At 39.4% G+C, this 23,924-nt stretch overlaps 1 protein-coding gene across 4 annotated transcripts in view; it reads left to right on the top strand.

The window, feature by feature from the left end:
* LGI1 (leucine rich glioma inactivated 1) overlaps window positions 1-23,924 on the top strand; it is a 40,138-nt gene that overhangs the window by 12,001 nt on the left and 4,213 nt on the right. For 3 of the 4 annotated variants that reach the window (XM_025918066.2, XM_025918069.2, XM_025918067.2), the window contains 5 exons: window positions 8,376-8,447; window positions 8,544-8,615; window positions 20,120-20,191; window positions 23,035-23,204; window positions 23,481-23,645. In XM_025918066.2, coding sequence (XP_025773851.1) covers window positions 8,376-8,447; window positions 8,544-8,615; window positions 20,120-20,191; window positions 23,035-23,204; window positions 23,481-23,645 — 551 coding nt within the window. The remainder of the gene's footprint in view (window positions 1-8,375; window positions 8,448-8,543; window positions 8,616-20,119; window positions 20,192-23,034; window positions 23,205-23,480; window positions 23,646-23,924) is intronic. The other variant, XM_025918068.2, reaches the window with a different exon arrangement.

Raw genomic sequence — 23,924 nt, forward strand, 5'->3', positions numbered from 1 at the left:
ACTCTAACACCTACATTCTAATCCTGGCCCTGCCACTGATAAAAGATGTATGTGACCTTAGGTAAATCACTTAACTTATGGAGACCTGTTTTCTCACCTTAAAGAAGAGGAATTGGGGGCACCTGGGTGGCTCAGTTGGTTAAGTATCCAACTTCTGCTCAGGTCATGATCTCACAGTTCGTGAGTTCAAGCCCTGCATCGGACTTTCTGCTGTCAACACAGTGCCCACTTTGGATCCTCTGTCTCCCTCTCTGTGCCTCTCCCCTCTCTCAAAAATAAATAAACATTAAAAAAAAAGGAGGACGTAAACTACATACCTCTCTGGAGTGCCCCTCACCTCCCACCATATTTACATGAAGCTAAAGTAGGGTTGTTTCCTATCAATCCAGATGAAGAGGTGGTGGTCTACTTAAGTGTCAGCTGAATTGCACTGAGAATGTTTTGCAAGGATGAGAGACCAAAAAACCCCCAAAACCAAAAAACTGTGACATAATGTGCTCATGTGTGATGCTTCCCATTTTAATGCTTTCCTGTCTTAAAAACATATTTTTAAATATTCAAGTGTAGGGGCGCCTGGGTGGCGCAGTCGGTTAAGCGTCCGACTTCAGCCAGGTCACGATCTCGCGGTCCGTGAGTTCGAGCCCCGCGTCGGGCTCTGGGCTGATGGCTCAGAGCCTGGAGCCTGTTTCCGATTCTGTGTCTCCCTCTCTCTCTGCCCCTCCCCCATTCATGCTCTGTCTCTCTCTGTCCCAAAAATAAATAAACGTTGAAAAAAAAATTAAAAAAAAAATATTCAAGTGTAAATTATTCACATGGCACATGCACTTAGAATGTGTGCATTTAACTAAAGTGAATCATCAGCCTATCATTAATTATCATTCAACCAGCCCTATTCTTTTAGATAAAGGAGAATATTAGTAACTGAAGGGGCTGAATCATTTAAGCACAGTGAGCTCTAAACAAGTTGGCAAGCTTTCCAGCTATGCCCTTAAATCTTCTAGCAGCTTATAGCCTGTGTGGCTTGATCTCTCATTTACCTATATATGCATATATAACACATGTTGCATATGTGCCTGGAATTGTGCGTTTTTGTGTCACACACACTACCCATGGCTGGTTAATTCCTTGGACGATGCCCATAACAGTTCTCTTGGACAGGTGACAATCTCACTAGACCTCAGTTTCCCTAGCAGTAAAACTAAGGTTCTTCACTATATCTAACGGCTCTTCCAGAACTGATGTTTTATGTCTATGCTCTTTGATTATTCTCTGGCAGAAGCATTGGAGACATGCTCACGTACATTCTCTCATGTAATTCTTAGAATCTTCCAGGAAGTCTTTTTGTTATCATAATTCTGATCTTGACAGATGATGAAACAGATTCACCTACTTTATGTATCATGTACATAATAAGTGACAATTACAAGCTTCGAAACCAGATTCTCTAGTCTATATCTGATTAATGCCATCTCCAAGTGAAAGTACTGGCTGCTCACTCTTTTCTTCTTCATGCAGAGTAGTCTTTACTGAGGGGACATTATATGGGAGACCCCTCCTAAATCATCTCCACCACCCCCCCGCCCCAAATAGCCAGAAGAATCTGCTCTGGCCTAGAAGACACAATGCAGGCCACTCATGTGTGAATGAAAATTCTAATGGTAATCGAGATATCACAAGTGACTAGAGGGAATTTGAAGTAGTAGGTATCATTAGAGTCAGGGGATGCTGGCACATGGCCAGATCAGCAGTCTGGTTGGAGACTAGGGGAGATTTTCTGAGCAGGATTACTCCTCCTATTCAGCTATCTGCAGCTCCCCATGCAGAGCCCAGTCCTACTCTTCCATGAATGAAGCCCACAATGCTACAAGCATAGATTCATATATATTTGAAGCTAGAAACAACCTAAAATACCTTGTCTTGCCCCCCTCATTTGACAACACAGCCAGGAGAAGTCTCAAGGCCACACTGAGTATTTATGGTTAATTCTGGGAATTAAGAGCCAGTCTTCCTGATTCCCTCTTCAGTGTGCTCCTCCTGCGGTCCCTGGAGAGGTGAAGAACCAGGGCAGGAAACCACTTCAGCGGCCCATTAGTCTTGGCATCAACACATGTGCCTGCCCAGTCCTTTTGCTCTTGCGGACTTCCATCTCCAGCCTCTTGGCTGGACGTTGGGCAGCCTGAAACTTGACCTTCTTCCAGTGTAGCTAGATCCTAATTCTCTGATCTTCTGCTCATTTCTTTACTTCTCTGTTGTTACCTCAGTTTCCCTCAGGACTCTGAGCTCCGTGCTGACCCTGTCACCCACTTTTTTGTTCCTTTTGAATTAAATGCTCTGGTCCTAGCTTTTGAATTCAACCAGGAACCCCCTAACAATTTTATGGCCTTGGTGTTAATTTATTGCTTGCGAAGACATGCGACCCCCACACACACACCCTCCTGCCATCTAAGCAGTTGGATGTAGGCACCAGAGGGAGGAACTGGAGCTTGAGGCTAGCAGATACTTTTCAGATACCATCCTCTGTTCCCACTGCGATATTAACAATAAAATCATGAAAGCTTTTTTAAAAAAACTATCATTGATAGGGAATTTTAAGAATATTATTCTAAATGCTTGAGGAAATCAAATATGCAATTTGAAAAGATTATTACCGGGGGGTGGGAGGCAGGGGAGGGTGGGTGATGGGTATTGAGGAGGGCACCTTTTGGGATGAGCACTAGGTGTTGTATGGAAACCAATTTGACAATAAACTTCATATATTGAAAAAAAAAGATAAAGTGCTCTTCTCCAAGGTCCGGCATTCTTGATGGTGATGTGATATGTGTTATCAATAAAAAATATATATTTCATTAAAAAAAAAGATTATCAGAAGCAAAGTCATATTTCTAAATATTTTCATTTTAAATCAGAAAGAATAAACATATATGAATTGAGCACTAAGCTAAATATCCTAAGGAAACAAGAGAAAATAAATAACAATTAGACAAAATAATAAATTAGAAAGCAACTGGAATAATAAATAAATCCAACATTTGATTCTTGGGAAACCAATAAAATAGCAGAACTTTGAAGGAAGCAACACTCACAAATGGAGAGAGCATTAATTATTCAATAAAAGGTTTTGAGTAAATTTGGGTAAGTATTTAGGAAAGAATCAAGGCAGTATCTCACCTCATATTATACATAAAAGTAAGTCCCAAATGGATCAAGGAGTCAAATGTTTAAAAAAAAAATTTTTAAGGGGGTAGATATAGGTAATAGTTCATTGATCTTTATGTAGGAAAGAACATTTTAAGAATAAAAGCAAAGAAAGAATATGTACCATATGTATGCATATCAATATCTTTGGGTAGTATGATTATGTAATCTTTCGTTTTTCCTTTAAGCATTTCTGTGTTTTGCAGAATTTCTGCAATGAGCATATAGTGTTCATAAGCAGAATGCACCAAACTGCATTCAAAAGTTTTAAAGTCTTTACTTGAAAAAAAAATACAAGTTTAAAAGGTTTTAATATCACTTTGAGACTACTCACATTAATTAGTTCCTTTAAAAAGGGGATTATTGTTTCATTGTATTTCTTAAATCCCTATGAGCTGAACAGTGTTGTTACGGTTGTCCGCCAGAATGTAGCTATTAAGTCATTATGTGACCCTATACTGACAGGCTACCGGGTGTGTCAATACCAGGGCACTGGACAAGGAGTCTTGGGCCTCATGACCTTAAGCAAAGCTTTTCACAGCCCTCTGATCCTCAGTTTCCTCTTGTCAAACAGATATTAATATCTCCTCTACCACTTTCACAGAGTTTTTCCAAAGACCAAATAAGATAATCCAGCAAGAATCTATGAAATATAGGCTATTATGAAGGCAACAACCATCATTTAAAGAATGAGCTATTGCCTGCCTGGAATTAACAGTTGGTATGTACAGTCTTCCTAAATCTCCTTCTTGTAAGGAAACATACACTCCCTTGGTTGCAGAGAGGAAATAAAGTCCTCCTCATTCCTCCTACAGTCCCCTTTCTTACTGAATTCATGAGGGTGATGACTAAGAGATATAAGTGCATTACCTTTGGGGGCAAGGTCAGATCGGTCAACACACATCCCTGTGTGCACCTCTACCAAAACTCTAGGGGGAAATGCCTGATGTTTTCCTTCCCTAAGAATAGAGGAAGTGGCAGAGACCTCACAGGTTCCCATAGGACCAGAGGTGAAGAGCAAATTCTAGACTATCTCCACACCAACCCACAGGATGGCTGCTTGGCAAGCCTATGGGATCTAGATCTCTGATTTGTGCCTCAGAGTATCAAGTTCATTCAGATGGTACATTGGTCCCCACCAACCCTTCTATGGTGCTGCTTTTGTGAGCATGGTTGTCAAATCTGAGTCATATTCTTGCAGAGTCTTACTACATGTAGTTATGGGGACAGGACCATCCACAGCACCTCTATGTCCCAGAGCCACTGCTCCACCTAGACTTGCTATAAGGAGCGAACTGCTCTCTCAGCCACCACAGGTAAAGAGGGGGTAGTGTAAGTGACCTGGAAGGGAAGCGGACCATATGCAGCCCAGGCTGCATATAAGAGTCACCTAAGGAGCTTTTAAACATCCTCATGACCAGGCCACACCCCAAGTGTAGAATTTAACTAGAACCCCTCAGGGTAAGAAACAGTTACCACCATATTTTTAAAGCTTCTCAGGTCTTTCCAAGTGCAACCAAGATTAAGAAGCTGTGGCTTAGGATCTAACACAGACCCAGGCATCTCCCCTGCTTCAACATTCACACAACCTTCCCTTTGCAAGTCCTCCTCCACATTCTGCTCTCTCGTAAGTGTGCCTGGCTCATACTTTGCCTGCCAGGGAGCTAACTCAACCCTGAGGCGTCCTTTCTCCTTCAGCTCCTCTGCTGGCTGGCTCCATCTCTGTTTGCTGATTCCAAATACCCAGGAAGGGACTTATCTTTAGCCTAATTTGCCTTTTGAACCAGGGTATTTGGCCCTTGGGAGGCTGACTGACCCCAGGATCAGCTATTCTGGATAAAGACATGAGTCCTAGCCCTAGGAATCTGTGGAAAGGGACAGAGTTTGTGCTCTGCTTGGTCTGCTCTAGGTCTGTCATGTGTGAAGATGGTATGGAGTAGCACAGTTTCCTTTTAACAGGGACTGTGGGATTCTTTAACAACTGGCCCAATGGCAAATCATAATATTGAAATCAAACATATTTCAAGAAATTCATAAAAATTAAGGATCAGAGTTTCACCCTCTTTATAGAACATGATTTTTAGTCTTTTAAGTATACATAGAATAATAAAATGGATAGCCTATTCAACTGTATTTGTAATGTATGTATAATTTTATACATCTTTGTCTACAGAATCCTTGTCCTTAGAAAACCACAATTGAATTTAGAATTGAAAGACTAAGATACTCATTATTATCTTAACCAGAGTAATTTTTTTTAGTTTTTATTAAGAAACTTTTTTTTATTGAAATGTAATATACATAATGAAAAGTGTACATATACTAAGTGTTTATCTCGATGACTTTTTAAGAATGTTTTTCAGAGAAGTTTTAGGTTCACGGCAAAATTCAAGAGAAGGCACAGAGATTTCCCATATACCACCTACCCTCAGACATGCATACCCTCCCCCATTACCAACATCCCCCACCACAGTGGGACATTTGTTACAATTGATGAACCTACATTAATACCCAGGGTCCCTAGTTTACATAATGGCTCACTTCTGATGTTGTAGATTCTAGGGTTTTGACAAATGTATGATAATATGTACCCATCATTCTGGTACCATACAGAGTATTTTCACAACCCTAAAATTCCTCTGTGCTCTACCTATTCATTCCTGCTTCCACACCACTGTGGTTTTTTATAAAGTGAGTATCTTTGTAATCAGCATCCAGGTCAAGAAACTAAGCACTATCATTACCCCAAAGACTCCCCTTGAGCTCCCTTCCAGTTACCACCCATCTCCAATGGTAACCACTCTCTCGATTTCTGGCAGTATAGCGAGTTTTGCTGGGGTTTGTGGGGTTTTTTTGTTTTTGTTTTGTTTTGGTTTTTTTAATTATGTTCTGGCTTCTTTCTCTCAACTTAGGTTTGTGAGATTCATTCATATTTTTACATGTACCTTCCGTTTTAGCCAGAGATTTTAATCCTTGAAATATCCAGTTCAACAAGCATTATTTAACCAGGAACTGTGCTCAGGGCTGGGGACACAAAAGTAAATAAGGGTAAGCCCCTGCTCTAAGGAACATTCAATCTAGTAATGTAGTAATGACAAGAAGTTAATGTAAATTGAATTCCTTTTGTTTAACAAATATTTATTCAGTGTCCACTATGGGATGGGCAGTATTACAGGTGCTAGGGATAAGCAATGGACACGCAGATACAAATTCTACTGGGAATCCTCTGTTTTATTTCCCTGACATGCGTGGGCAAGTTCTGCCCACTAATATCTATTTCCTGCTCTGTTTTGCATCTAATTTCAACATAAGGGGAACTAGTGCTGAAAGCTCTTTCTTCTGGTGACTTAGAGTGTACAGTTTTGAAGTGGCTGCCCCAACCACGGGGCAGTTTGCAAAGCAGTGAGCATGGGAGGTATTTCTCAGTATCTATTTTTGCCTTATTCTATTCTGTCCATCACTGATACTGCCTATTCAGGATGAAACAAAGCTCTGGAACATAAGGAAGGCTTTGGATGTTACTTGGAGCAAAGCTGAGCAATCTTGTTTTTCACAACTGTGAAGTAAGAAGAGACAAGTGCCAGAGTTATGACTGGAATCATAAACCTTTGAATTTGTTGTAATAACTACAAGCATCTAATAAGTATCATTATTCATCAGTGTTGACTTTTCAGAGCCTAGTCAATGACTTAAGTATAAAGCTATGATGTTGGAAGAGGAGAGAAAGAGAATCCAACATCACTCCAGGATTGATAGCTTAAGATGAAATGGAACAGAGCATCTAGTTTTATTTATTTGGTTCATGTTTCCTCCCATATAAAAGTAGACATAATAGTAAACTTCACTTCCATGTATCTCTGTTTTACCTTCAAAGATTCTCAGTCATGCTCAATTCATCTCCAACTCACTGCTTTCCCCTCCCCTGATTATTCTAAAGCAATCCCAGATGTCAAAATTTTCAAAAAGGTTCAGGAAGTAAGATCTCTTAGTATTAATCTCCTTAGTTAACAGGTATAGAGAGGTGAAATCACCAAGCTAGTTAGTGCCAATTATTTTTAATCCTTAGACTTCAAAAGTAAGTAAAAAAGATTCCTAACAGAGAATATTGGACTTTACATAGTGCAGTTAAATGGGATGTATGAGATTTGAATTATCAAATTATGTCAAACACCTGGTCTAGTCCATGACCATGATCACATTTTGGATAATAGTTACAAGTGGAATAAGAGGTTCCCCCACACAAGAGCCTTAATGTGTAGATGGAACATCACTTGAACCCATTATAAATTCATCACCAGTACATTTAAAACTTTATTTTTAGCTTGTATCAACACTTTATCTAATGAATTCCATAAATTAATACTCACTCAAAAAAAAAAAAAACACCTCATCTTTGTATTATTTGGCCTATAATCACCTCTTTTAAGTCTGTCATTCAGAAGCTGGCAACTTTTCCAAATTGTTCAACAGGATGTTGGGACTGCAGGTTGATGTTCCTTTTCATCAGTAATTTCAAAACCAAATTCTTGTGGATTTTGACATTGCAAATAAATGTGCCCAAGTGAAACTGTTTTTTTTTCCCAACTATTTAGTAATAAAATGGGTCTAAACCTTTTCCTAAGCCTCACTGTTTCCCATCTTCAGCCTGTTCTATTATCTAAGAAGGATGTTAGTTGATGTTCATTGAGCCAGTGTTGATGGCCTATCTACTGTGAGATATCAAAGCAAAACTAGGCTTTGATGGAGCTACTCTTCCAGGGCTTCCAGGCTTAACACCCTGAGGCACCCATTGTGTGAGCTGATCAGAATGTTCCAGAAGTTTCTAGAGCAAGAGGGAAAGATTCTGTTAGTGTCTTTGTCATAAAAATGTGCAAAATGTTGCTTTGGCTGCTTTGACTGTCATACTTGTCCAGTTATATCTCAAAAATGTTACTCAGGGCATGTGACATCCATCACTGTGAGAAGTGGGACATGAAGACTCTATGAGTATCTGATGAAGAGAGAATTGGGGTAAAAAAAAAAAAGCTTCAAAGATTACCTAAATAAACAACACTGTGGAAGACAAACACCTAGATACTTTTCCATACACAACTCCCATTCATTTCTTTAAGACATAATAGCAGCAAAGATTGACAATCTGTCAGGTTAACTGTTTTCATTGTGTACTTTTTCCTGGGCAGATTATTCACATCGAACTCCTTTGATGTGATCAGTGATGATGCTTTTATTGGTCTTCCACATCTAGAGTATTTGTAAGTAAAAAAAACTTTTCTTTGACATAATGATTCAGGACAAGTCCTCTTGGGTTCCTACAGCTGTCTGACAACAAATATTATAACTTATTGCAGATTCATAGAAAACAACAACATCAAGTCCATTTCAAGACATACTTTCCGGGGACTAAAGTCTTTAATTCACCTGTAAGTATGAATGTTGCTGTTACTTTTTAAGCTTACTAATAGACAATGCAGTTTGATAATCTGTGGCTAAAGCGCCCACTTAATGGGTAGTCCATGAAAATTTAAGAAACCCAAATGATTTCTCTCCATGCATACTTGCCATATCTCCCTGTCATCAGCCAGTGTGTGTCCAAGAAATTGATTACTATTAATAGGATTAGCCTAATCCAACCATAATTAGGAAAATAATCTAATGCAGGGAAGTTGTGTGACTGAAATAACTTTTTAATTATCTACTTCATTACTCACTTCATGGATAATTATGGATCGACTATATAGCTTAATTTGATATGTGCTGTTTTTCTTTTTCTGTGTAAATCCTGACTTGATATACATTTAAATATATGCTATACCCACCAGCAATGTCTACACAGTACCTGAACAACTTGTTTATAAATTAAATGTTTAATTATTCAATGGATGGCTAGAGGTACAACTGTTGTTCTTAACAGGAGACAATTTTGCCTCCTAGGGAACATTCATCAATATCTAGAGACAGGTTTGATTGTCACAACTGGGGGCTGTAACTGACATCTAGTGGGTAGAGGGAAGCAATGCTCTTAAACACCGTACAATACACAGGACAGCCCCCACAACAAAGAAATATCCAGCCTAAAATGGCATAGTGCTGAGTTTGGGAAGCTTGAAAAACATGAACAAAATAACTTATTTGTCCTAGCCTCCCCCACCGTCTACACACACACACACACACACACACACACACACACACACACACACACAATGTATTTTTAAGAAAGCTAGAAGGCATGGGAAGAAAAAGCACTAACATTTATTAAGTCCCCACTATTATGTTGGTCAATTTGCTTTACATGGATTTTCATTTAATCCTTTTAACAATCCTGCCAGATAAGTAAAATAATCCCCATTTTAGAAATGAGAAAACAGAGACCTAGAGGTGATATGTGACTAGTGAACTGAATAGCTATGGGATTATAGCATCAGTAGTCGAACTGTAATGATTATTCATCCATTCAAGGCTATTTTTCAAGTGCCTAAGATGTGTCTCATTAATGTTGAGACAAAAGTCCAGGAGATCCAAATGCCCCTCCATCAACTTTAACCTGTTCCCGCACAATACCTCACTATCAGCTCTGTTCTAAGCCCCAGGATCTATAGCAGAGAACAAGGCAGACAAAAATACTTGCCTTTTGAGCCACATTCTAGTGTGTCCACATGGTCCTAATGCTTCTTCTCACCAAGCCTTGTTTCAACTCCTGTTTGGATTTGCAACAAGGAAGGGGGAACTGATGGCCAGATGTATTATGCACAAATCATTATACCTTTCAAGTCTCCTGTAAAAAGTAATTATAATAAAAAATGTTTGTTAGGCTGCTCTGCATGTCAATGATATAATGTGATGCAAAAATAATCGTGCATGGTATAAATGTTATGCCATTTTATCACAGAGCCAAACACCACCAAACCTCATTATTTAGAAAATGATAAATAACAGAAACAAATATATGGAAGAAGAAATGAAAGTCTTGACCTCAACTTGAGAGCTTCTTAATTCACATAAATCCCATTCAACATAGCTTCTGTGTGATGCTTAGCATCATGAAGGGTTAAAGGAAGGATGTAAGATCCAGGTATCCTTTCTGGGAACTTGCAGTATAAGTCTTGCCATTCCCCTTGGTTCACTCAAGTGTATCTTCTCTTCAGTCTAAAGGATTGCCTGACCTGTAAAGAAAGGAGGAAGGAAGGAAGGAAGGAAGGAAGGAAGGAAGGAAGGAAGGATTAATGAAAGGAGAGAGGGAGAGAAAGGAAGGAAAGAAGGGGAAGAAAAAATGGAAGGAAAGAGGCTAGAGATGGGGAGCAAAGGGAAACAGAAAAAAAATCTATACAACACCCTAATGAAGAACATCTATTTTGTTTGACTACAGACTGTTAGGTCCATCAAATGAAATGGGAATTGAAATTTGGGTTATAATGAGGCCCATTATAAGAAGGGGACACTGGTATAGCATGTGCTTAACATCTAGACATTTTCAAGCTCAAGGGAACACTAAAGTCAGTATTCAGAGGCATGAATCTTAAGGGTCAGACGGTGAAAGGAAAGACGAACCTCTCTGACCAGGTGCTAGAGGTGGGAAGGTGTTATGAGGGAACAGGTTAAAGTTGACTAAATGAATATGACCCTTAGGTCTCTTGCATCTTTATCTAATACTCAGATTGACTCATATGGCATTGCCAATATTAGACTGTTTTTGATCTACAAAAATGCAATGCCATATGGTTCATCCTAAATAGTCTTTAAGAAAGTGTCACACAAAGATGAATAAGATCCAATTCCAACCTGGAGAAGCTCAGCCTGGCAAGAGGAATTAGACAAACAAATATTTTCTCACTGAGTGCCTTTGTCCCCAAGTTATATTCTCCTTTCCAGTTATGCCATTCTTTGAGCTGTACTCCTTTCTCCCTTCCTTCCTTCCTTCCTACCTTCCTTCCTTCCTTCCTTCCTTCCTTCCTTCCTTCCTCCTCCTCCCTCCCTCCGTTCGTCTTTCCCTCCTTCCTTCCTCCCTCCCTTCTTCCTTTCTTCCTTTCCCTCCCTCCTCCCTTCCTCCCTTACTTCCTTTCTTCTTTTTTTCTTTTCTCCTTTCCTTTTTTTCCTTTCAAGGAGAGATGGGTAGGGAAGATTTGAAGCCTAAATGTCCCTCTGACTGCTCAGCACGTCAAGTTAATTTTCCATTATTTACCACCTATAAATAAATCTGGCATCTGTTGGAGCCATTAGTGTCCTTTTTAAGATTTTAGGCTTCAAAGTGCAATTTCCTCCACCTCGGACCAAGTCTTCCAATCAAAAGCAAGCACTGAATCAGTGAGAAATGATCACCTGACCCTCTAAATTGCACATACTGGAGGAAGAGTTTACCAAGTTTTTTCAGGTCTTGACCTCATTATAGTCTCCTGGTGACCTTACAAAAGAGACAGGACAGTGGCACTACCCACAGTGACATGAGAACATGGAGGTGCACCTGCATTTAAGCTGCTCCCCAGCTAGTAGTAAAAGCAGAAGTTTCCCGGGGTCTTTAATAAGACGTCTCGTGCCCTCCCATTATGTCAGGACCAGAAAGCTTTGATTGAGCTGCCTGGATCCTCCCACAGGACATGGTCTGAGGAGCAAATATGACTAGGAAAGAAGGAAAAGATCCTGAAGACAGGAGCCCTAGCCTCGCTCTTCATCTCCAAATGCAAATAGTTGGAATGAGACATACACTTTTAGGTCCAGCTGGCTTCCACTCTGCCCCACCTGAGCATATACACATTCAGTCAGTTCCTAAGGAAGCAGCACACTTACCTTACCTTCTTATACATCTATCTCAGGAAACTTAACTTCTAAAGAGAGATTTATAGACAACTTAAAAGTTACTGTATATACACACTCCCCCTCAAGCTAGCTTTCAGAGTAGGGTGAATACATTTCAGTCCTTATAAGGCCAGTCAAATCCTGGGACACTATCTATTAGTTTATTTTGAGTGACTGTCCCAATGTTATACATGTTTAACTTGAATGTTTGAATAGTTTATATATTTCAACAAGGTTTGAATTTTTCTAATGACTGTGCATTACTCTTGAAATCAGGGGGAAAATGCATTAAAAATATTTTATGGCCAATGATGATGAAATCTGTAAACATTGTGTATTTCTGTTAATACCCATGAGCCTTTTTCATAATTATTTCCTTGGGTATCACATATGTGTTTGTAACTAAGGCCCAATAGAGGCAGGTCTGTTTGCATATATATATAAAAATATTTGGGGAAAATTGTCATCGATCTGTATGTGTTGTGGGGCACCTGCTGGTTGCTCAGCACTGTAGGGATGCAAAAGGTATATACAGCAGTCCTCAAACTCAGGGTGCCTATGTGTCCCCAATCAGTCAGGCAGGATGTCTTCACAATGACATACATGCAAGGAGGCAATGCGATGCAGTGGCTGAGGGTGATCTCTGCCACCAGACTGCCTGGGTTTCAAAGCCTGAGCAACTGTGGAATATCAGGAGGTCACTTAACTCCACTGTGCCTCAGATTTCTTATATGTAAAATGGGAGTGATAATAATCTGTAAAAATAGTGACAGGAAACAATAAGATACTTAGGAGTACCTAACTCCTAAGGTTATCATGAGATCAAGTGAGTTAATCTATGCAAAGTGCTTAGTACAGAGTCTGGTATGCAGTCAGCACCATTATGTAGGGATAAATTAAACTCACTGCCTAACTTCTATTCATTCTGGATCAAGATTCCAAATGCTGCAATTTATTTATCCCCTTTAAATGTTTTGTTTGAAATGAAAATAACTGCACTTGAAGCACTACAAGTTCAGTCAGACAGCAACTCAAGACGAGAATCTGCACTGCAGGGAGGCTGGGAGCACCCCAGATAGCTGTGGGTGATGTTTCTTAGCAGCAGAGCCCAATGGCACTGAAACAAATGTGCTGTCTGAAACAGTCTGGTCTGCCTTAAGAGACAAGACTTTCCAGTAGGTTCCATAGTCATAATCACAGGTTTTCTCAGGTAAACCAGGAAGACACCAAAGTGGAGGGAATGGTCATCCCCTCTGTTGGGAAAGAAAGACTGTCTGCCATTGGGAATGCTTGACCCTACTCAGCTAGTTTCAAGGTAACTAGACTTTCAGTTGGGTAATTTCCTGGTGTCTTAAAGAATATTTCTAAGGCATACTCTGAACCAAGACTAGAGAATGGTGCTTCGTTGAAGGCACACTTTAAAGAGCCTCCACATTGCTTTGGAATGAGTGAGGCTAAGTGAGGGTGAGGCTAAGAGGAGGGAGGGCTCTTTGTGAGCAGTGGGTCTATGTGATGTGGGGGTGCATGGCAATGGCAGTGCACAGGGCTTTGTACTTTCTCCCTAACTCAGTGTCTTGGTATAAGGGGGCTAAGAGAAGCATCTTCTACTCTTCTTTGTCTAGATTGGTGCCCTTCTACTCCTCCACTCCAGCCTGCCTCATTCATATCGAAGTATCTACTAAGGGCTTACTTTGTACCAGGTACTAGGAATACAGTGATAAGAAAAGCATCCTTCCAGTACTAACTACAGAATCAACCTAGAACAAATTAACATTGATGAAATATATCCTCAAACCTTTCCTTGCCTTGTCTTCACTCCTCTCCTGATCAGTGCTATCCCCAACACGCTCCTCCCCACCTCAGACATTCCGGTACACCCCTACTCCCTATAAAAACCTGTGACCAAACTCATTGACTCTTAACAATGTGGCTTAAAGTATTGCCCCTCCTCATATCATTTCATAATTATTAAAGATGAAGCCATAGCCTTTCACAGGTGAAAAGTATAAAAATGTGATTTAAGAGCTAGAATAGAACTTGCAGATTATTCTGACCAAGTGATCATTCACTTTGCAGAAAAGAAAACAGTCAGAGCTCAAACCCAGTATGCCATTCCTGGCCCATGTCATTTCCACCCCACTCTGCTGCCCAATCCAGGGAGCCATGAAGAGGGCAGGCAGGCAAAGTGTCGGCTTGGTCAGTTGCCCAGATTTCCTTCAGTCATGCGATGCAGAACGTCTTTTCCTGACAATTCTAGGGCCACCTCTGACTCCTTTCCTCTCTCTCCATCAGCCTTGTAATTTGTTTTCCTCTTATTCCTAATAATACTCATATTTAGTTTTAAAATCTAGCAATGATTTGACCCTTACCCACCTAACATATTTTTGAAGAAGAAGGAGGCCCCCCACATCAGTTCAAGCTCACACCCTTTCATGCCATCTCACACTGGACCAGAAAGGAGACAGAAGGTCTCTAGACCTTTAGGAACAGTAACATGTGTCTCTGAAATCACTTGCTTTCCAAGTGAATATCACCATGAGATGAACGCTGTATTAATGACTAAAAGAAAATATGACAAAATCTTTCTTTAAATGTTTTTATTTATTTTTGAGAAAGAGAAAGAGACAGAGGACGAGCGGAAGAGGGGCAGAAAGAGAGGGAGACACAGAATCTGAAACAGGCTCCAGGCTCTGAGCTATCAGCACAGAGCCTGATGCAGGGCTCAAACTCGTGAACTGTGAGATCATGATCTGAGCCGAAGTCATATGCTTAACCAACTGAGCCACCTAGGCACCCCAAAATATGACAAAAATCTTAACAGTAATTGGCAGGATGGTTATTGTTTTACACTTGAAAAATAGAATTTTTATACTTTCCAAATTTTCTTAAAGAAATAATAATGTGTTATTACATATGTATGTATACATATATATGCATATGCATATATGTGTGTATATGTATATCAGGAAAAAATATATGCCAGTGACATATCTATCACTAATAAATGTGTATGTTTTATATACAACAGTAAAAGATGAGACACTTAAAAATACCAAGGCATAAAGTTCTGTCTACTCAGAGAGGCAAAGAAAATAGATGATCTCAACCTCCTGAATTGAGCATTTAAAAGTGCTTAGATATTAGGGCACCTGGGTGGCTCAGTTGATTTAGTGTCTGACTTTTGATTTTGGCTCAGGTCATAATCTCACAGTTTGTGAGATCAAGCCCCATGTCGGGCTGTGTGCTGACAGTACGGAGCCTGCTTAGGATTCTCTCTGTGTCTCTCTCCCTCTCTCTCTGCCCCTCCCTGCCCCTCTCTCTCTCAAAATAAATAAATAAACTTAAATTTTTAAAAAATAATAAAAGTGCTTAGGTATTAAGTATCACTGGCATTGACAACAACCAAGAAACAGATTAGTTTTGTGCCTTGATTATCTGACATAAGGCTTAAAAATTCACATGCAGATGCAGAAATTTTCCCTGGAATCTATTTCAAAAGTGTGTTTATAAAAATATTAGTAGTTTTTTGTGTTAATTTTCACAATAAATGAAATTGGTATTCTTTACTTAGTTTTGCAGATGTAGAGACAGAAATCGAGAGAGGTTAAATTAAGTTGGTAAAAGGCACACTCCTGACAGTGAGGATGCTCAAATGGAAGCCCTCGTCGACTTGAGACAAAGCCAGCACCCAAACTACTACACTGATGTGTGTATGAAAGTGACAGCCAGTTTTACAAAAGACAGAGATCATATTTCAACCAGAGCAGCTATTAGGGAAAAGGGAATGATAATATGAAGCTGTTACTCGTGAAACAGGGGGAAGATGGAGGGAAAGGAGAAACTGAGAACATTTAATGGATTGGATTTTCCATTTTGCTCTCCAGTAGCAAGACTCAATGTAGAGATGGAATCTGAAGAATCAAATGATCCTAACATCAAGTCTAAAAACTCTAACCCTAACCCTATCTCAATATCTCTAGCTGTTTCAGTAACCTAATAGGCATGAAATCTTCACCCTTTCTGCCTAAGAACCACATGCTGAGCAGGCTTCCCGGAGCATCAGGGACTTGCTACTTTTTCTTCTTAGCAGCCCTGGCCCAGACCCCTCAGGAGCTCCCCACCCCACCCACCCACCTCCCAAGTCTCTCAGAGAATTGCCCATAAGCCCCAGACACCCATGATGGTTTTGGAAGCTCCAGGCCCTCCTCAAAGCTGAGTTTCAGCTGGTGCCAGGAACCCAGAGGTGTAGCTCCAAATCTGGACTGACTGCAGTCCTAAATCTCCTCAGAGGATGAGGGCCTGAAGCCATGTGGGAATCTTGTGAGAAAAATGGGAGCTCCATCCTGAAACCGATCTCATGAAATAGTTGACATCATCTGACCATGACAGTTATTCACACTCCAGCCCAGTAACTTCAGAACTTACAGATGAAGTAAAATAATTGGTTTAGAATGATTAAATCCTCACTGGACAGAACCATTACATACACATATACTAAGCAATGGGGTCTTTTTAAAACCTCAACTTTATCCTTTGTTTCTTCTGAATTTAGAATTTAGAATAACAATACATGCTCGATGATAAAAACTCTTACAATCCAGATGTTTACATAGCAAAAGTAAAAGATTCTAAGTGTAAACGATTATATCTTTTTCCAGACCTTTATGGATCGTTAGACACATATCCTCCCTCCCCAAGTGGGATTATCTTCTACGTACTATTCTCCAATTTCCCTGCTTTTTGTTTTCCTTTAGGCATAATCTCATGTCAAATAATAGAGATCTACCTCATATTTTAAAATCTCCTGCAAGGGGCGCCTGGGTGGCTCAGTCAGTCGGTTAAGCCTCCGACTTCAGCTCAGGTCACGATCTCACGGTCCGTGAGTACGAGCCCCGCGTCAGGCTCTGGGCTGATGGCTCAGAGCCTGGAGCCTGCTTCCGATTCTGTGTCTCCCTCTCTCTCTGCCCCTCCCCCGTTCATGCTCTGTCTCTCTCTGTCTCAAAAATAAATAAACGTTAAAAAAAAAAAAATTTAAAATCTCCTGCAAAATATTCCATGTTAACTACACACAATCCTTACTGATGGACATGCAGGTTGTTTCCAATTCTTTTCTACTCTAGATAATTCTAGATTAACTATCTTTCCCCAGTTGTGCAGTGGGTCTCAACATAATTCCAATTCTCTTTACTTGGCAAATTGGAAAATACTCTTAACTGGCCAGCTAAGAAATGTGTGGAGGCATTTCATATTTCTCTTCTTCACCTTGCAGACTCTTCTGATCTGTGTGCCCTGTGCATCCTTCACCATGTGCCCATCAGCCTGCACTGGCTGCTTTATATCAGGGCCCGGTTACATTTGTTTTGCAGAATAATTCCCAGGCTTTGTCAGCTTTGCTTTCCTAAGACATTCTCTGCTCCATTCCCTCTTGCAGCTTTCTTCTTATGCAAATGTGAACCCTGTCACTGAGGCCTCCCAAAGGCTTCAGGGAAGCTGTCTGAACTCCAATTCCTGGGCCTCTGGCATCTGGAAGCCTTCCTCTCATTTCTGAGTCTTCCACTTATTTCTGCCTCTTTTAGGACTCCAGGCAGACTTCTCATGCCTCCCTGTCACCAAACCTAGGCATGAAGCTCCATCCTATCTCCTTCAGAAACGGTCCACTGTGAGTCAGTATTTCACTGAATTTTGGCAGTGGAACAGTGGAAAGAGTCACATTGAGTGCAGTAAATCCATCCATCACTTCTGCCTTTGGCACCTCTTATGCTGTCCCACCCTCTGGTCCCCAGAGTGAGAGCCTCTCTGTCACAAGAAGTCCTCAAGAGGCATAAAGCCTTATTCTACAGCCCATCAGGTCAACCTGCCTTCATCGGCCCCATTCCCCAACTCTGTTGAATTAAAAGTCCTCCATCTTGTCATGGAAAAATGATGTGTCTCTACCCCAGAAGCCTGTAGCTCCAAGTCTGTGTCTTACCAGCTGCTTCTGTGGTTGCCTTCACCTTGGGTATGTGAGGCCTAGAGCTCTATGCATCCTTTGGGCAGGAAGTGGAACTCCCAGATTTGTTCACTGTTTAGAAGAACTGCCTTGGAAATGAAATGGAATGGAATGGAATGGAATCAAATGGAATGAAATGAAATGAATTGAATTGAAATAAAATAAAATAATAAAAGAAAATAAATTAAAGAAAATAAAAGAAATAAAATAAAATAATTGCTTTGGGCAGCAATACAAACAGGGTATCTCTTCCTGGGCAACCCTAGTGGCAGTAGTAATTCAGGACTTGTCTGTTTCTTCATTTCACGTCCACTGTCCTATGATCCAGCCTCCTCCAACCTTGTGCCCTGCAGCCAGGTGTAGTTTGTGCTGGTTTCACCCATGTAGGAGTTAGCATGAGAACTTAAAGACACATCGTGCCAGAAAATAAATTGAGACACATAACTCGGGAATGACTCTGGACTTGTCCAAGACACTAGGAAATCTCTTCATTCAAGAGAATTCAGAAAGGTGAATTATGGAGACATTCTCTTGAAAAGTCTTCTTTAGCAACATTTTATTAATACTAAATAGGTGGACAGTCATGGTAGTTTTGTTGTGTGTTCAGTTTTTTAAATGTTGTTTCCTGAGCAGTGTACACACAGAAGCCCTTCTCCTTCGTTTCCTCTCCCCACATCCCTGCTGCCCTTTGTTGAGAGTAGACCTTCCTGAGTTATCCCATTTACTTTTTCTAACAATCTTATGACATGAGGTATTATTAACTTCCCCCTAAAAATGAAAAAACTGAGTCTTGAGGAAGATTTATAAAGTCGCACAGCCAGGAAAGAGTGGAGTCAAGATTCAAACCAAGCTCAGAATGACTCCAAAGCTGTGCCCTTCTTTATATAATGGACTGTCATTGAGACTGGAACATTCTGATTCAGTTCCCATTCTTACGTTCCAAGGTCCATTGAAAAGAGTTTTCCAATCTAGTAGTAATTTCTAAAACTCAGGAAAACAACATAATTAACTTAAAAATAGGTTTTAAAAGTCTTGAATGTTTGCACTTGAGAAATCTCATAGTAATTAGAGCAGGTGGAAGACAAGAAGAGTTTTTAGTGTGTTTTAAATGGAATTTGAGTGAATTTTCAAGGACTTTGGAGGCCAAACACAAAGCTCTTTTTATTTCATTTAATTAAATTTTTTTTTATTTTTTACATTGTTTTTAATAGTTTTGTGGAATAAAAACAATCATAAGAAAAGTATATAACATGTATATATACAATGCTGGTTAAAAATAAAAAATTACCAGTACCTATATTCCTTCCTATCATGCAAGGCTCACTCCTTGTTATGTCCACACTTCTGTAGTATGGACACATTTCTCTTTTCTTGATAGTATCAGGACTATTTTCTACTCATTAGCTTTGATTAGAATCATTCTAGTGATTCATGAAAGAACAAATAGAGAAAAACAATTCCTGTGACAATAAGACAAGAACTGGAAGAAAAGGAAAGAGGAGATGATTAAAGAGGATGGATGGATGGATGGATATTTGTGAGAAAGCTGTTTCCTGAGGTCGAATGAATGTATGTAAAAAGGGAGTATATACTTTGGAAAGAAGAAAGGATATGCTGGCAGAGAGGTAAGTTAGACAGAGTCCTCAAACTCTAGAGCTATTGGCACTATCAGTTGTGGATTCAGTTGCTGTCTAGAGCACGTGAGGAAGAGAGAGGCAGGAGGAGGGGCAGCCTGAGTGTGAGGGGAAAAGGGCACTGTCAACCATTTAGTTAGTCATCATTTGGGACACATCCCCTAGACTGAATGTCCAAGAGTATGAATCTCATATTCTATTCTACATAGAAGGATCAATGCCCAGTATCATTTTATTGCTGGCATTGTGGGGGTTGTTTGTTAGTTTCTTTTTTTACCATGACACATAAAGTGCCATAAACACTGAGCAAGTGTTGAAGCAATGAGACCAAGAATTGAAAATACGATAGTAGGAAACTGAGTAGTATCTTAGAAGAAGGAGAAGAAAAGGTACTGCAAGTAATTTAGTGTAGTCGGGAAAGAATAAAAGGGACTTATAATTAAGTTTTATCATAAAATGCATTTATTTAGTTTATGACTATAGTTTACATCACTCTTTTTTTTTTTTCTTCCAGGAGCCTTGCAAACAACAATCTCCAGACACTCCCAAAAGATATTTTCAAAGGCTTGGATTCTTTAACGAATGTGTAAGAGGACCTAAGAAATCACTTATTAATTAATTCGCAGTTGTTAACAAAGAAGCCTGGTATTGAGGATTAGAATTCGCAACTGGCTTTAAAATTAAGTTAAAATTTTAAAATTTAAATTTTAAATTGGCTTAAATTTTAAATTTACTTGAACTAATGTTGGAGCCTTCTATGGTATTTCCCACTGGAAATTCTGAATATATGGTGCCCAGGCATTCCTTTGACAAAGTGTGTGTCCTCTGGGAGGTAGTGCTGATAAGGGACTTTGAGGGTGTGGGAAGAGGAGGCCCAGAGTGAAGTTTCAAGATGCCTTTTTTCACATGAGTTCCAGGAAATGGGGCTACAAAGGAAAAACATAAAGGAGTCTGGGAAACTGACCGAGTACAGATGAAAGGTTACACCCATGGGTTGGTCAATCAACAGAGAAATGGAACAGGAAGTGGGGGAAGGGAGGCAAGTTTGCCTTTTCTCTAGTTAGACTGAACAACAACTCTAGGCTTAATCCCCAGGAATTTGGCTTAAGCCCCAGGAAGGGAATGAACTTAATTATTTTTGACCCTTTTTCAAACAAAAGAGCTTTCAAACTTTGACTTTTAAGCTTCAGAGTGAAAGATCTTTGTAAGGAATTTGTATATTTTGCTGTAAGCAAAGCAAGTAATATACGCCTAATCCTCTCAAAAGCAATTTAGCTTCATTAAGTACTTTCCAGACATTAGAAGGGTATTTAAATGTCATAAGATAGATACAGGAACAAATGAAAGAATATATGAAACCAAATGATCTCTTCTTATCAATTCAGGTACTTTGCTATAGAATATACATTCAAAACAAATTTTCTCCAATGACAAAAGATCTAAGTCAAGTATTTTCTCCTAAACCTAGTATTTAACTTCAAATCAGTAAGCTAATGAAAAACTTTCTTTGTTCCTTGTGGTATTTCCCCAGCCCCTCCTCAATGCCTATTACCCCAATTCCTGAATGATGGTTTATTTCCAAGAGAGTGCCAGAATCAGGACACTTCCAAGAGAGTCTCGGACAGACCACAGTTATCCATTCTGGTTTACAATCACCCAGAAAAACTGATACTCATTATTCTGGGTCAGAGTATTCTTGGGAGATGAAGTCAGTCTTGGGAATGTCTTAGAGGTTAGATGATATGCTATGACAGACTTGGGGATACAGCTTATTTGGGCACCATCCTCTGGCCCATCCTGGTGTCAGCCAATACTGCACACTAGAAACAAAACAAAACAAAACAAAAACCCAAAAAACAAACAACAACAAAAAAACCCCACTTGAAATTGGCTCAACCTCTATGGAAATCCCATAATGGATTTGGCCTCTTGGGCCTACTCTGAGATGCCCAAATCAAGAATTATTTAAGAAGTACAAGGATCCTTGCCAAGTTGTCTTTTAGTGGATTTCTTGGTTTTCTTGAATGTATCCCTCCAAAAGCATTTTTACATGCTTCAACATTTAAAAATTACTCATGTGCTGTGTGAACACTAGGCAATACCTATCTTAGGTTTTGTGTGTGACCAAGAAGGGTTTTAGGAAGGACCTGGAATTTCCAAACAAAAGCAATGCAAATAAACAGAAAACTTGGTGAGTTGGGATCATATGTGGAAATTTGAACTACCCATGCTGTATAGTTTATTACAGACATGAGTTGTTGTATGTCTGAGTTAACTCTGCTGTGTCGAAGTCATTTCCTATTAAAATTCAATTTGTAGACCATGGAGTAGGATCAGAATGAATTACATCTGTGAGGAAGAAGAAAAGCAAATAGCTCCCTTGATTTAATTAAATATGATATAATAAGCACTGTATTCTATCCTCTAGACCTGCATTGTCCAATATGGTAGCCACACACGTGGTCACCAAACAGCATTCATAGAGTAACTGAGGAACAAAACTTTAAATTTTACTTAATTACAAAAATTTTTTTTAATGTTTATTTATTTTTGAAGGAGAGAGACACACAGTGTGAGTGGGGTAGGGGCAGAGAGAGAGGAGACACAAAATCTGAAGCAGGGTCCAGGCTCTGAGCTGTCAGCATAGAGCCTGAAGCAGGGCTAGAACGCACGAACCGCGAAATCATGATCTGAGCTGAAGCCGGACGCTTAACCAACAGCCACCCAGGCGCCCCTAAATTTTACTTAATTTTTTAAAAATTAAGCCAAAAACTAAATTTAAATGAGTTCAATTATTGGAAAATGTAATTATGTTTGGAACAACTTGGATGTGTGAAACTATTGTTTCCAGCTATAAATTTTATGAAATCTAAATCCATATCACACACTTCTGATGAAAATTTAGCATCCAAATTGAGATATACTCTAAGTGTAAAACACACTAGACTCCAAAGACTTACTATTTTTTAAAAATGTAAACTATCTCATTAATAATGTTTGTATTGACTACACATCTAAATAATAATATTTTGTGTGAAATACTAAGCAAAATATCATTTTAAAATAAATAAAATATATTGTTAAAATTAATTTCACCTATTTCCTGTTACCTTTTTAATGTGTTTATAGAAAATTTTAAATTATGTATAGAGTCCACACTATATTTCTATGGACACACAGCTCTAGACAGAGCTGCCTTTGATCCAAGAGGGAATAACTTCTGAGGTTCCATTGACTGGGTAGCAATGAAGGGTACACTGTGGGAACTCTCTGAACTCAAAGTGAATTGTCAATCAGGTTTAAGGTAGATTATGGGGCACGATGTAAAGCCAGGTAAAGGCATTTTGCATGTGTTAATTACTGAAGTAAAGTCATGCCTTTGGAGGTAGGACCCTCATACAGCAAAATCAGCTGAAATTTGTCTTTCAGGGACCTGAGAGGGAATTCATTTAATTGTGACTGTAAACTGAAGTGGCTGGTGGAATGGCTAGGCCACACCAATGCAACTGTTGAAGACATCTACTGCGAAGGCCCCCCAGAATACAAGAAACGCAAAATCAATAGTCTCTCCCCAAAGGATTTTGATTGCATCATTACAGGTAATGGATTCCAAATGATTCCACCTCATAAAGTTAAAATAAGGGCTACATTTTATGTGTGTGCAGGAATTGATATTTTTTATATCTTTAAAAACTAACTGACCGATTTAATTTTTAAAATACTATAAAGCATTAAAACTTTGTGTGTTTAAAAGCAAAGTAAAATTATCATTTTACTATTTCTCTTAAATAAATGTATTTCTTATGGACATTTGAGATCTAGCCAAGGAACAAGGCATTAGCACAGTTATTCATCATCATTTCCTGTTTTTGCAGAATTTGCAAAGTCTCAAGACCTGCCTTATCAATCACTGTCCATAGATACTTTTTCTTATATGAACGATGAGTATGTGGTCATTGCTCAGCCTTTTACTGGAAAGTGCATTTTCCTTGAATGGGACCATGTAGAAAAGACCTTCCGGAATTATGACAACATTACAGGTATGAAAAGCCTGATTGTATTTTGAATAGAAAGTTAAGCACATTGAACCAAGGGGAACAGAAAAAGACAAGTGGTATAGGGGGATGCTTTGGGCAGGCTTAGAGTCATTTAAACCCCAACTGTACCATTTACTAAGTGACTTGGGGTTGTTCCCTAAACCTTAATTTCCTGACTTGGAAATGGTAATAATAATACCCAACTCACAGGGTTGTTGTTAAGATAATGCAATCATAAGATAATGTGATCACATATTCAAGGAACTTAGCACAGAACCTAGC

Source organism: Puma concolor, chromosome D2 (assembly GCF_028749965.1).
Source record: "Puma concolor isolate L17-30 chromosome D2, mPumCon1.1.hap2, whole genome shotgun sequence".
NCBI lineage: Eukaryota > Metazoa > Chordata > Mammalia > Carnivora > Felidae > Puma > Puma concolor.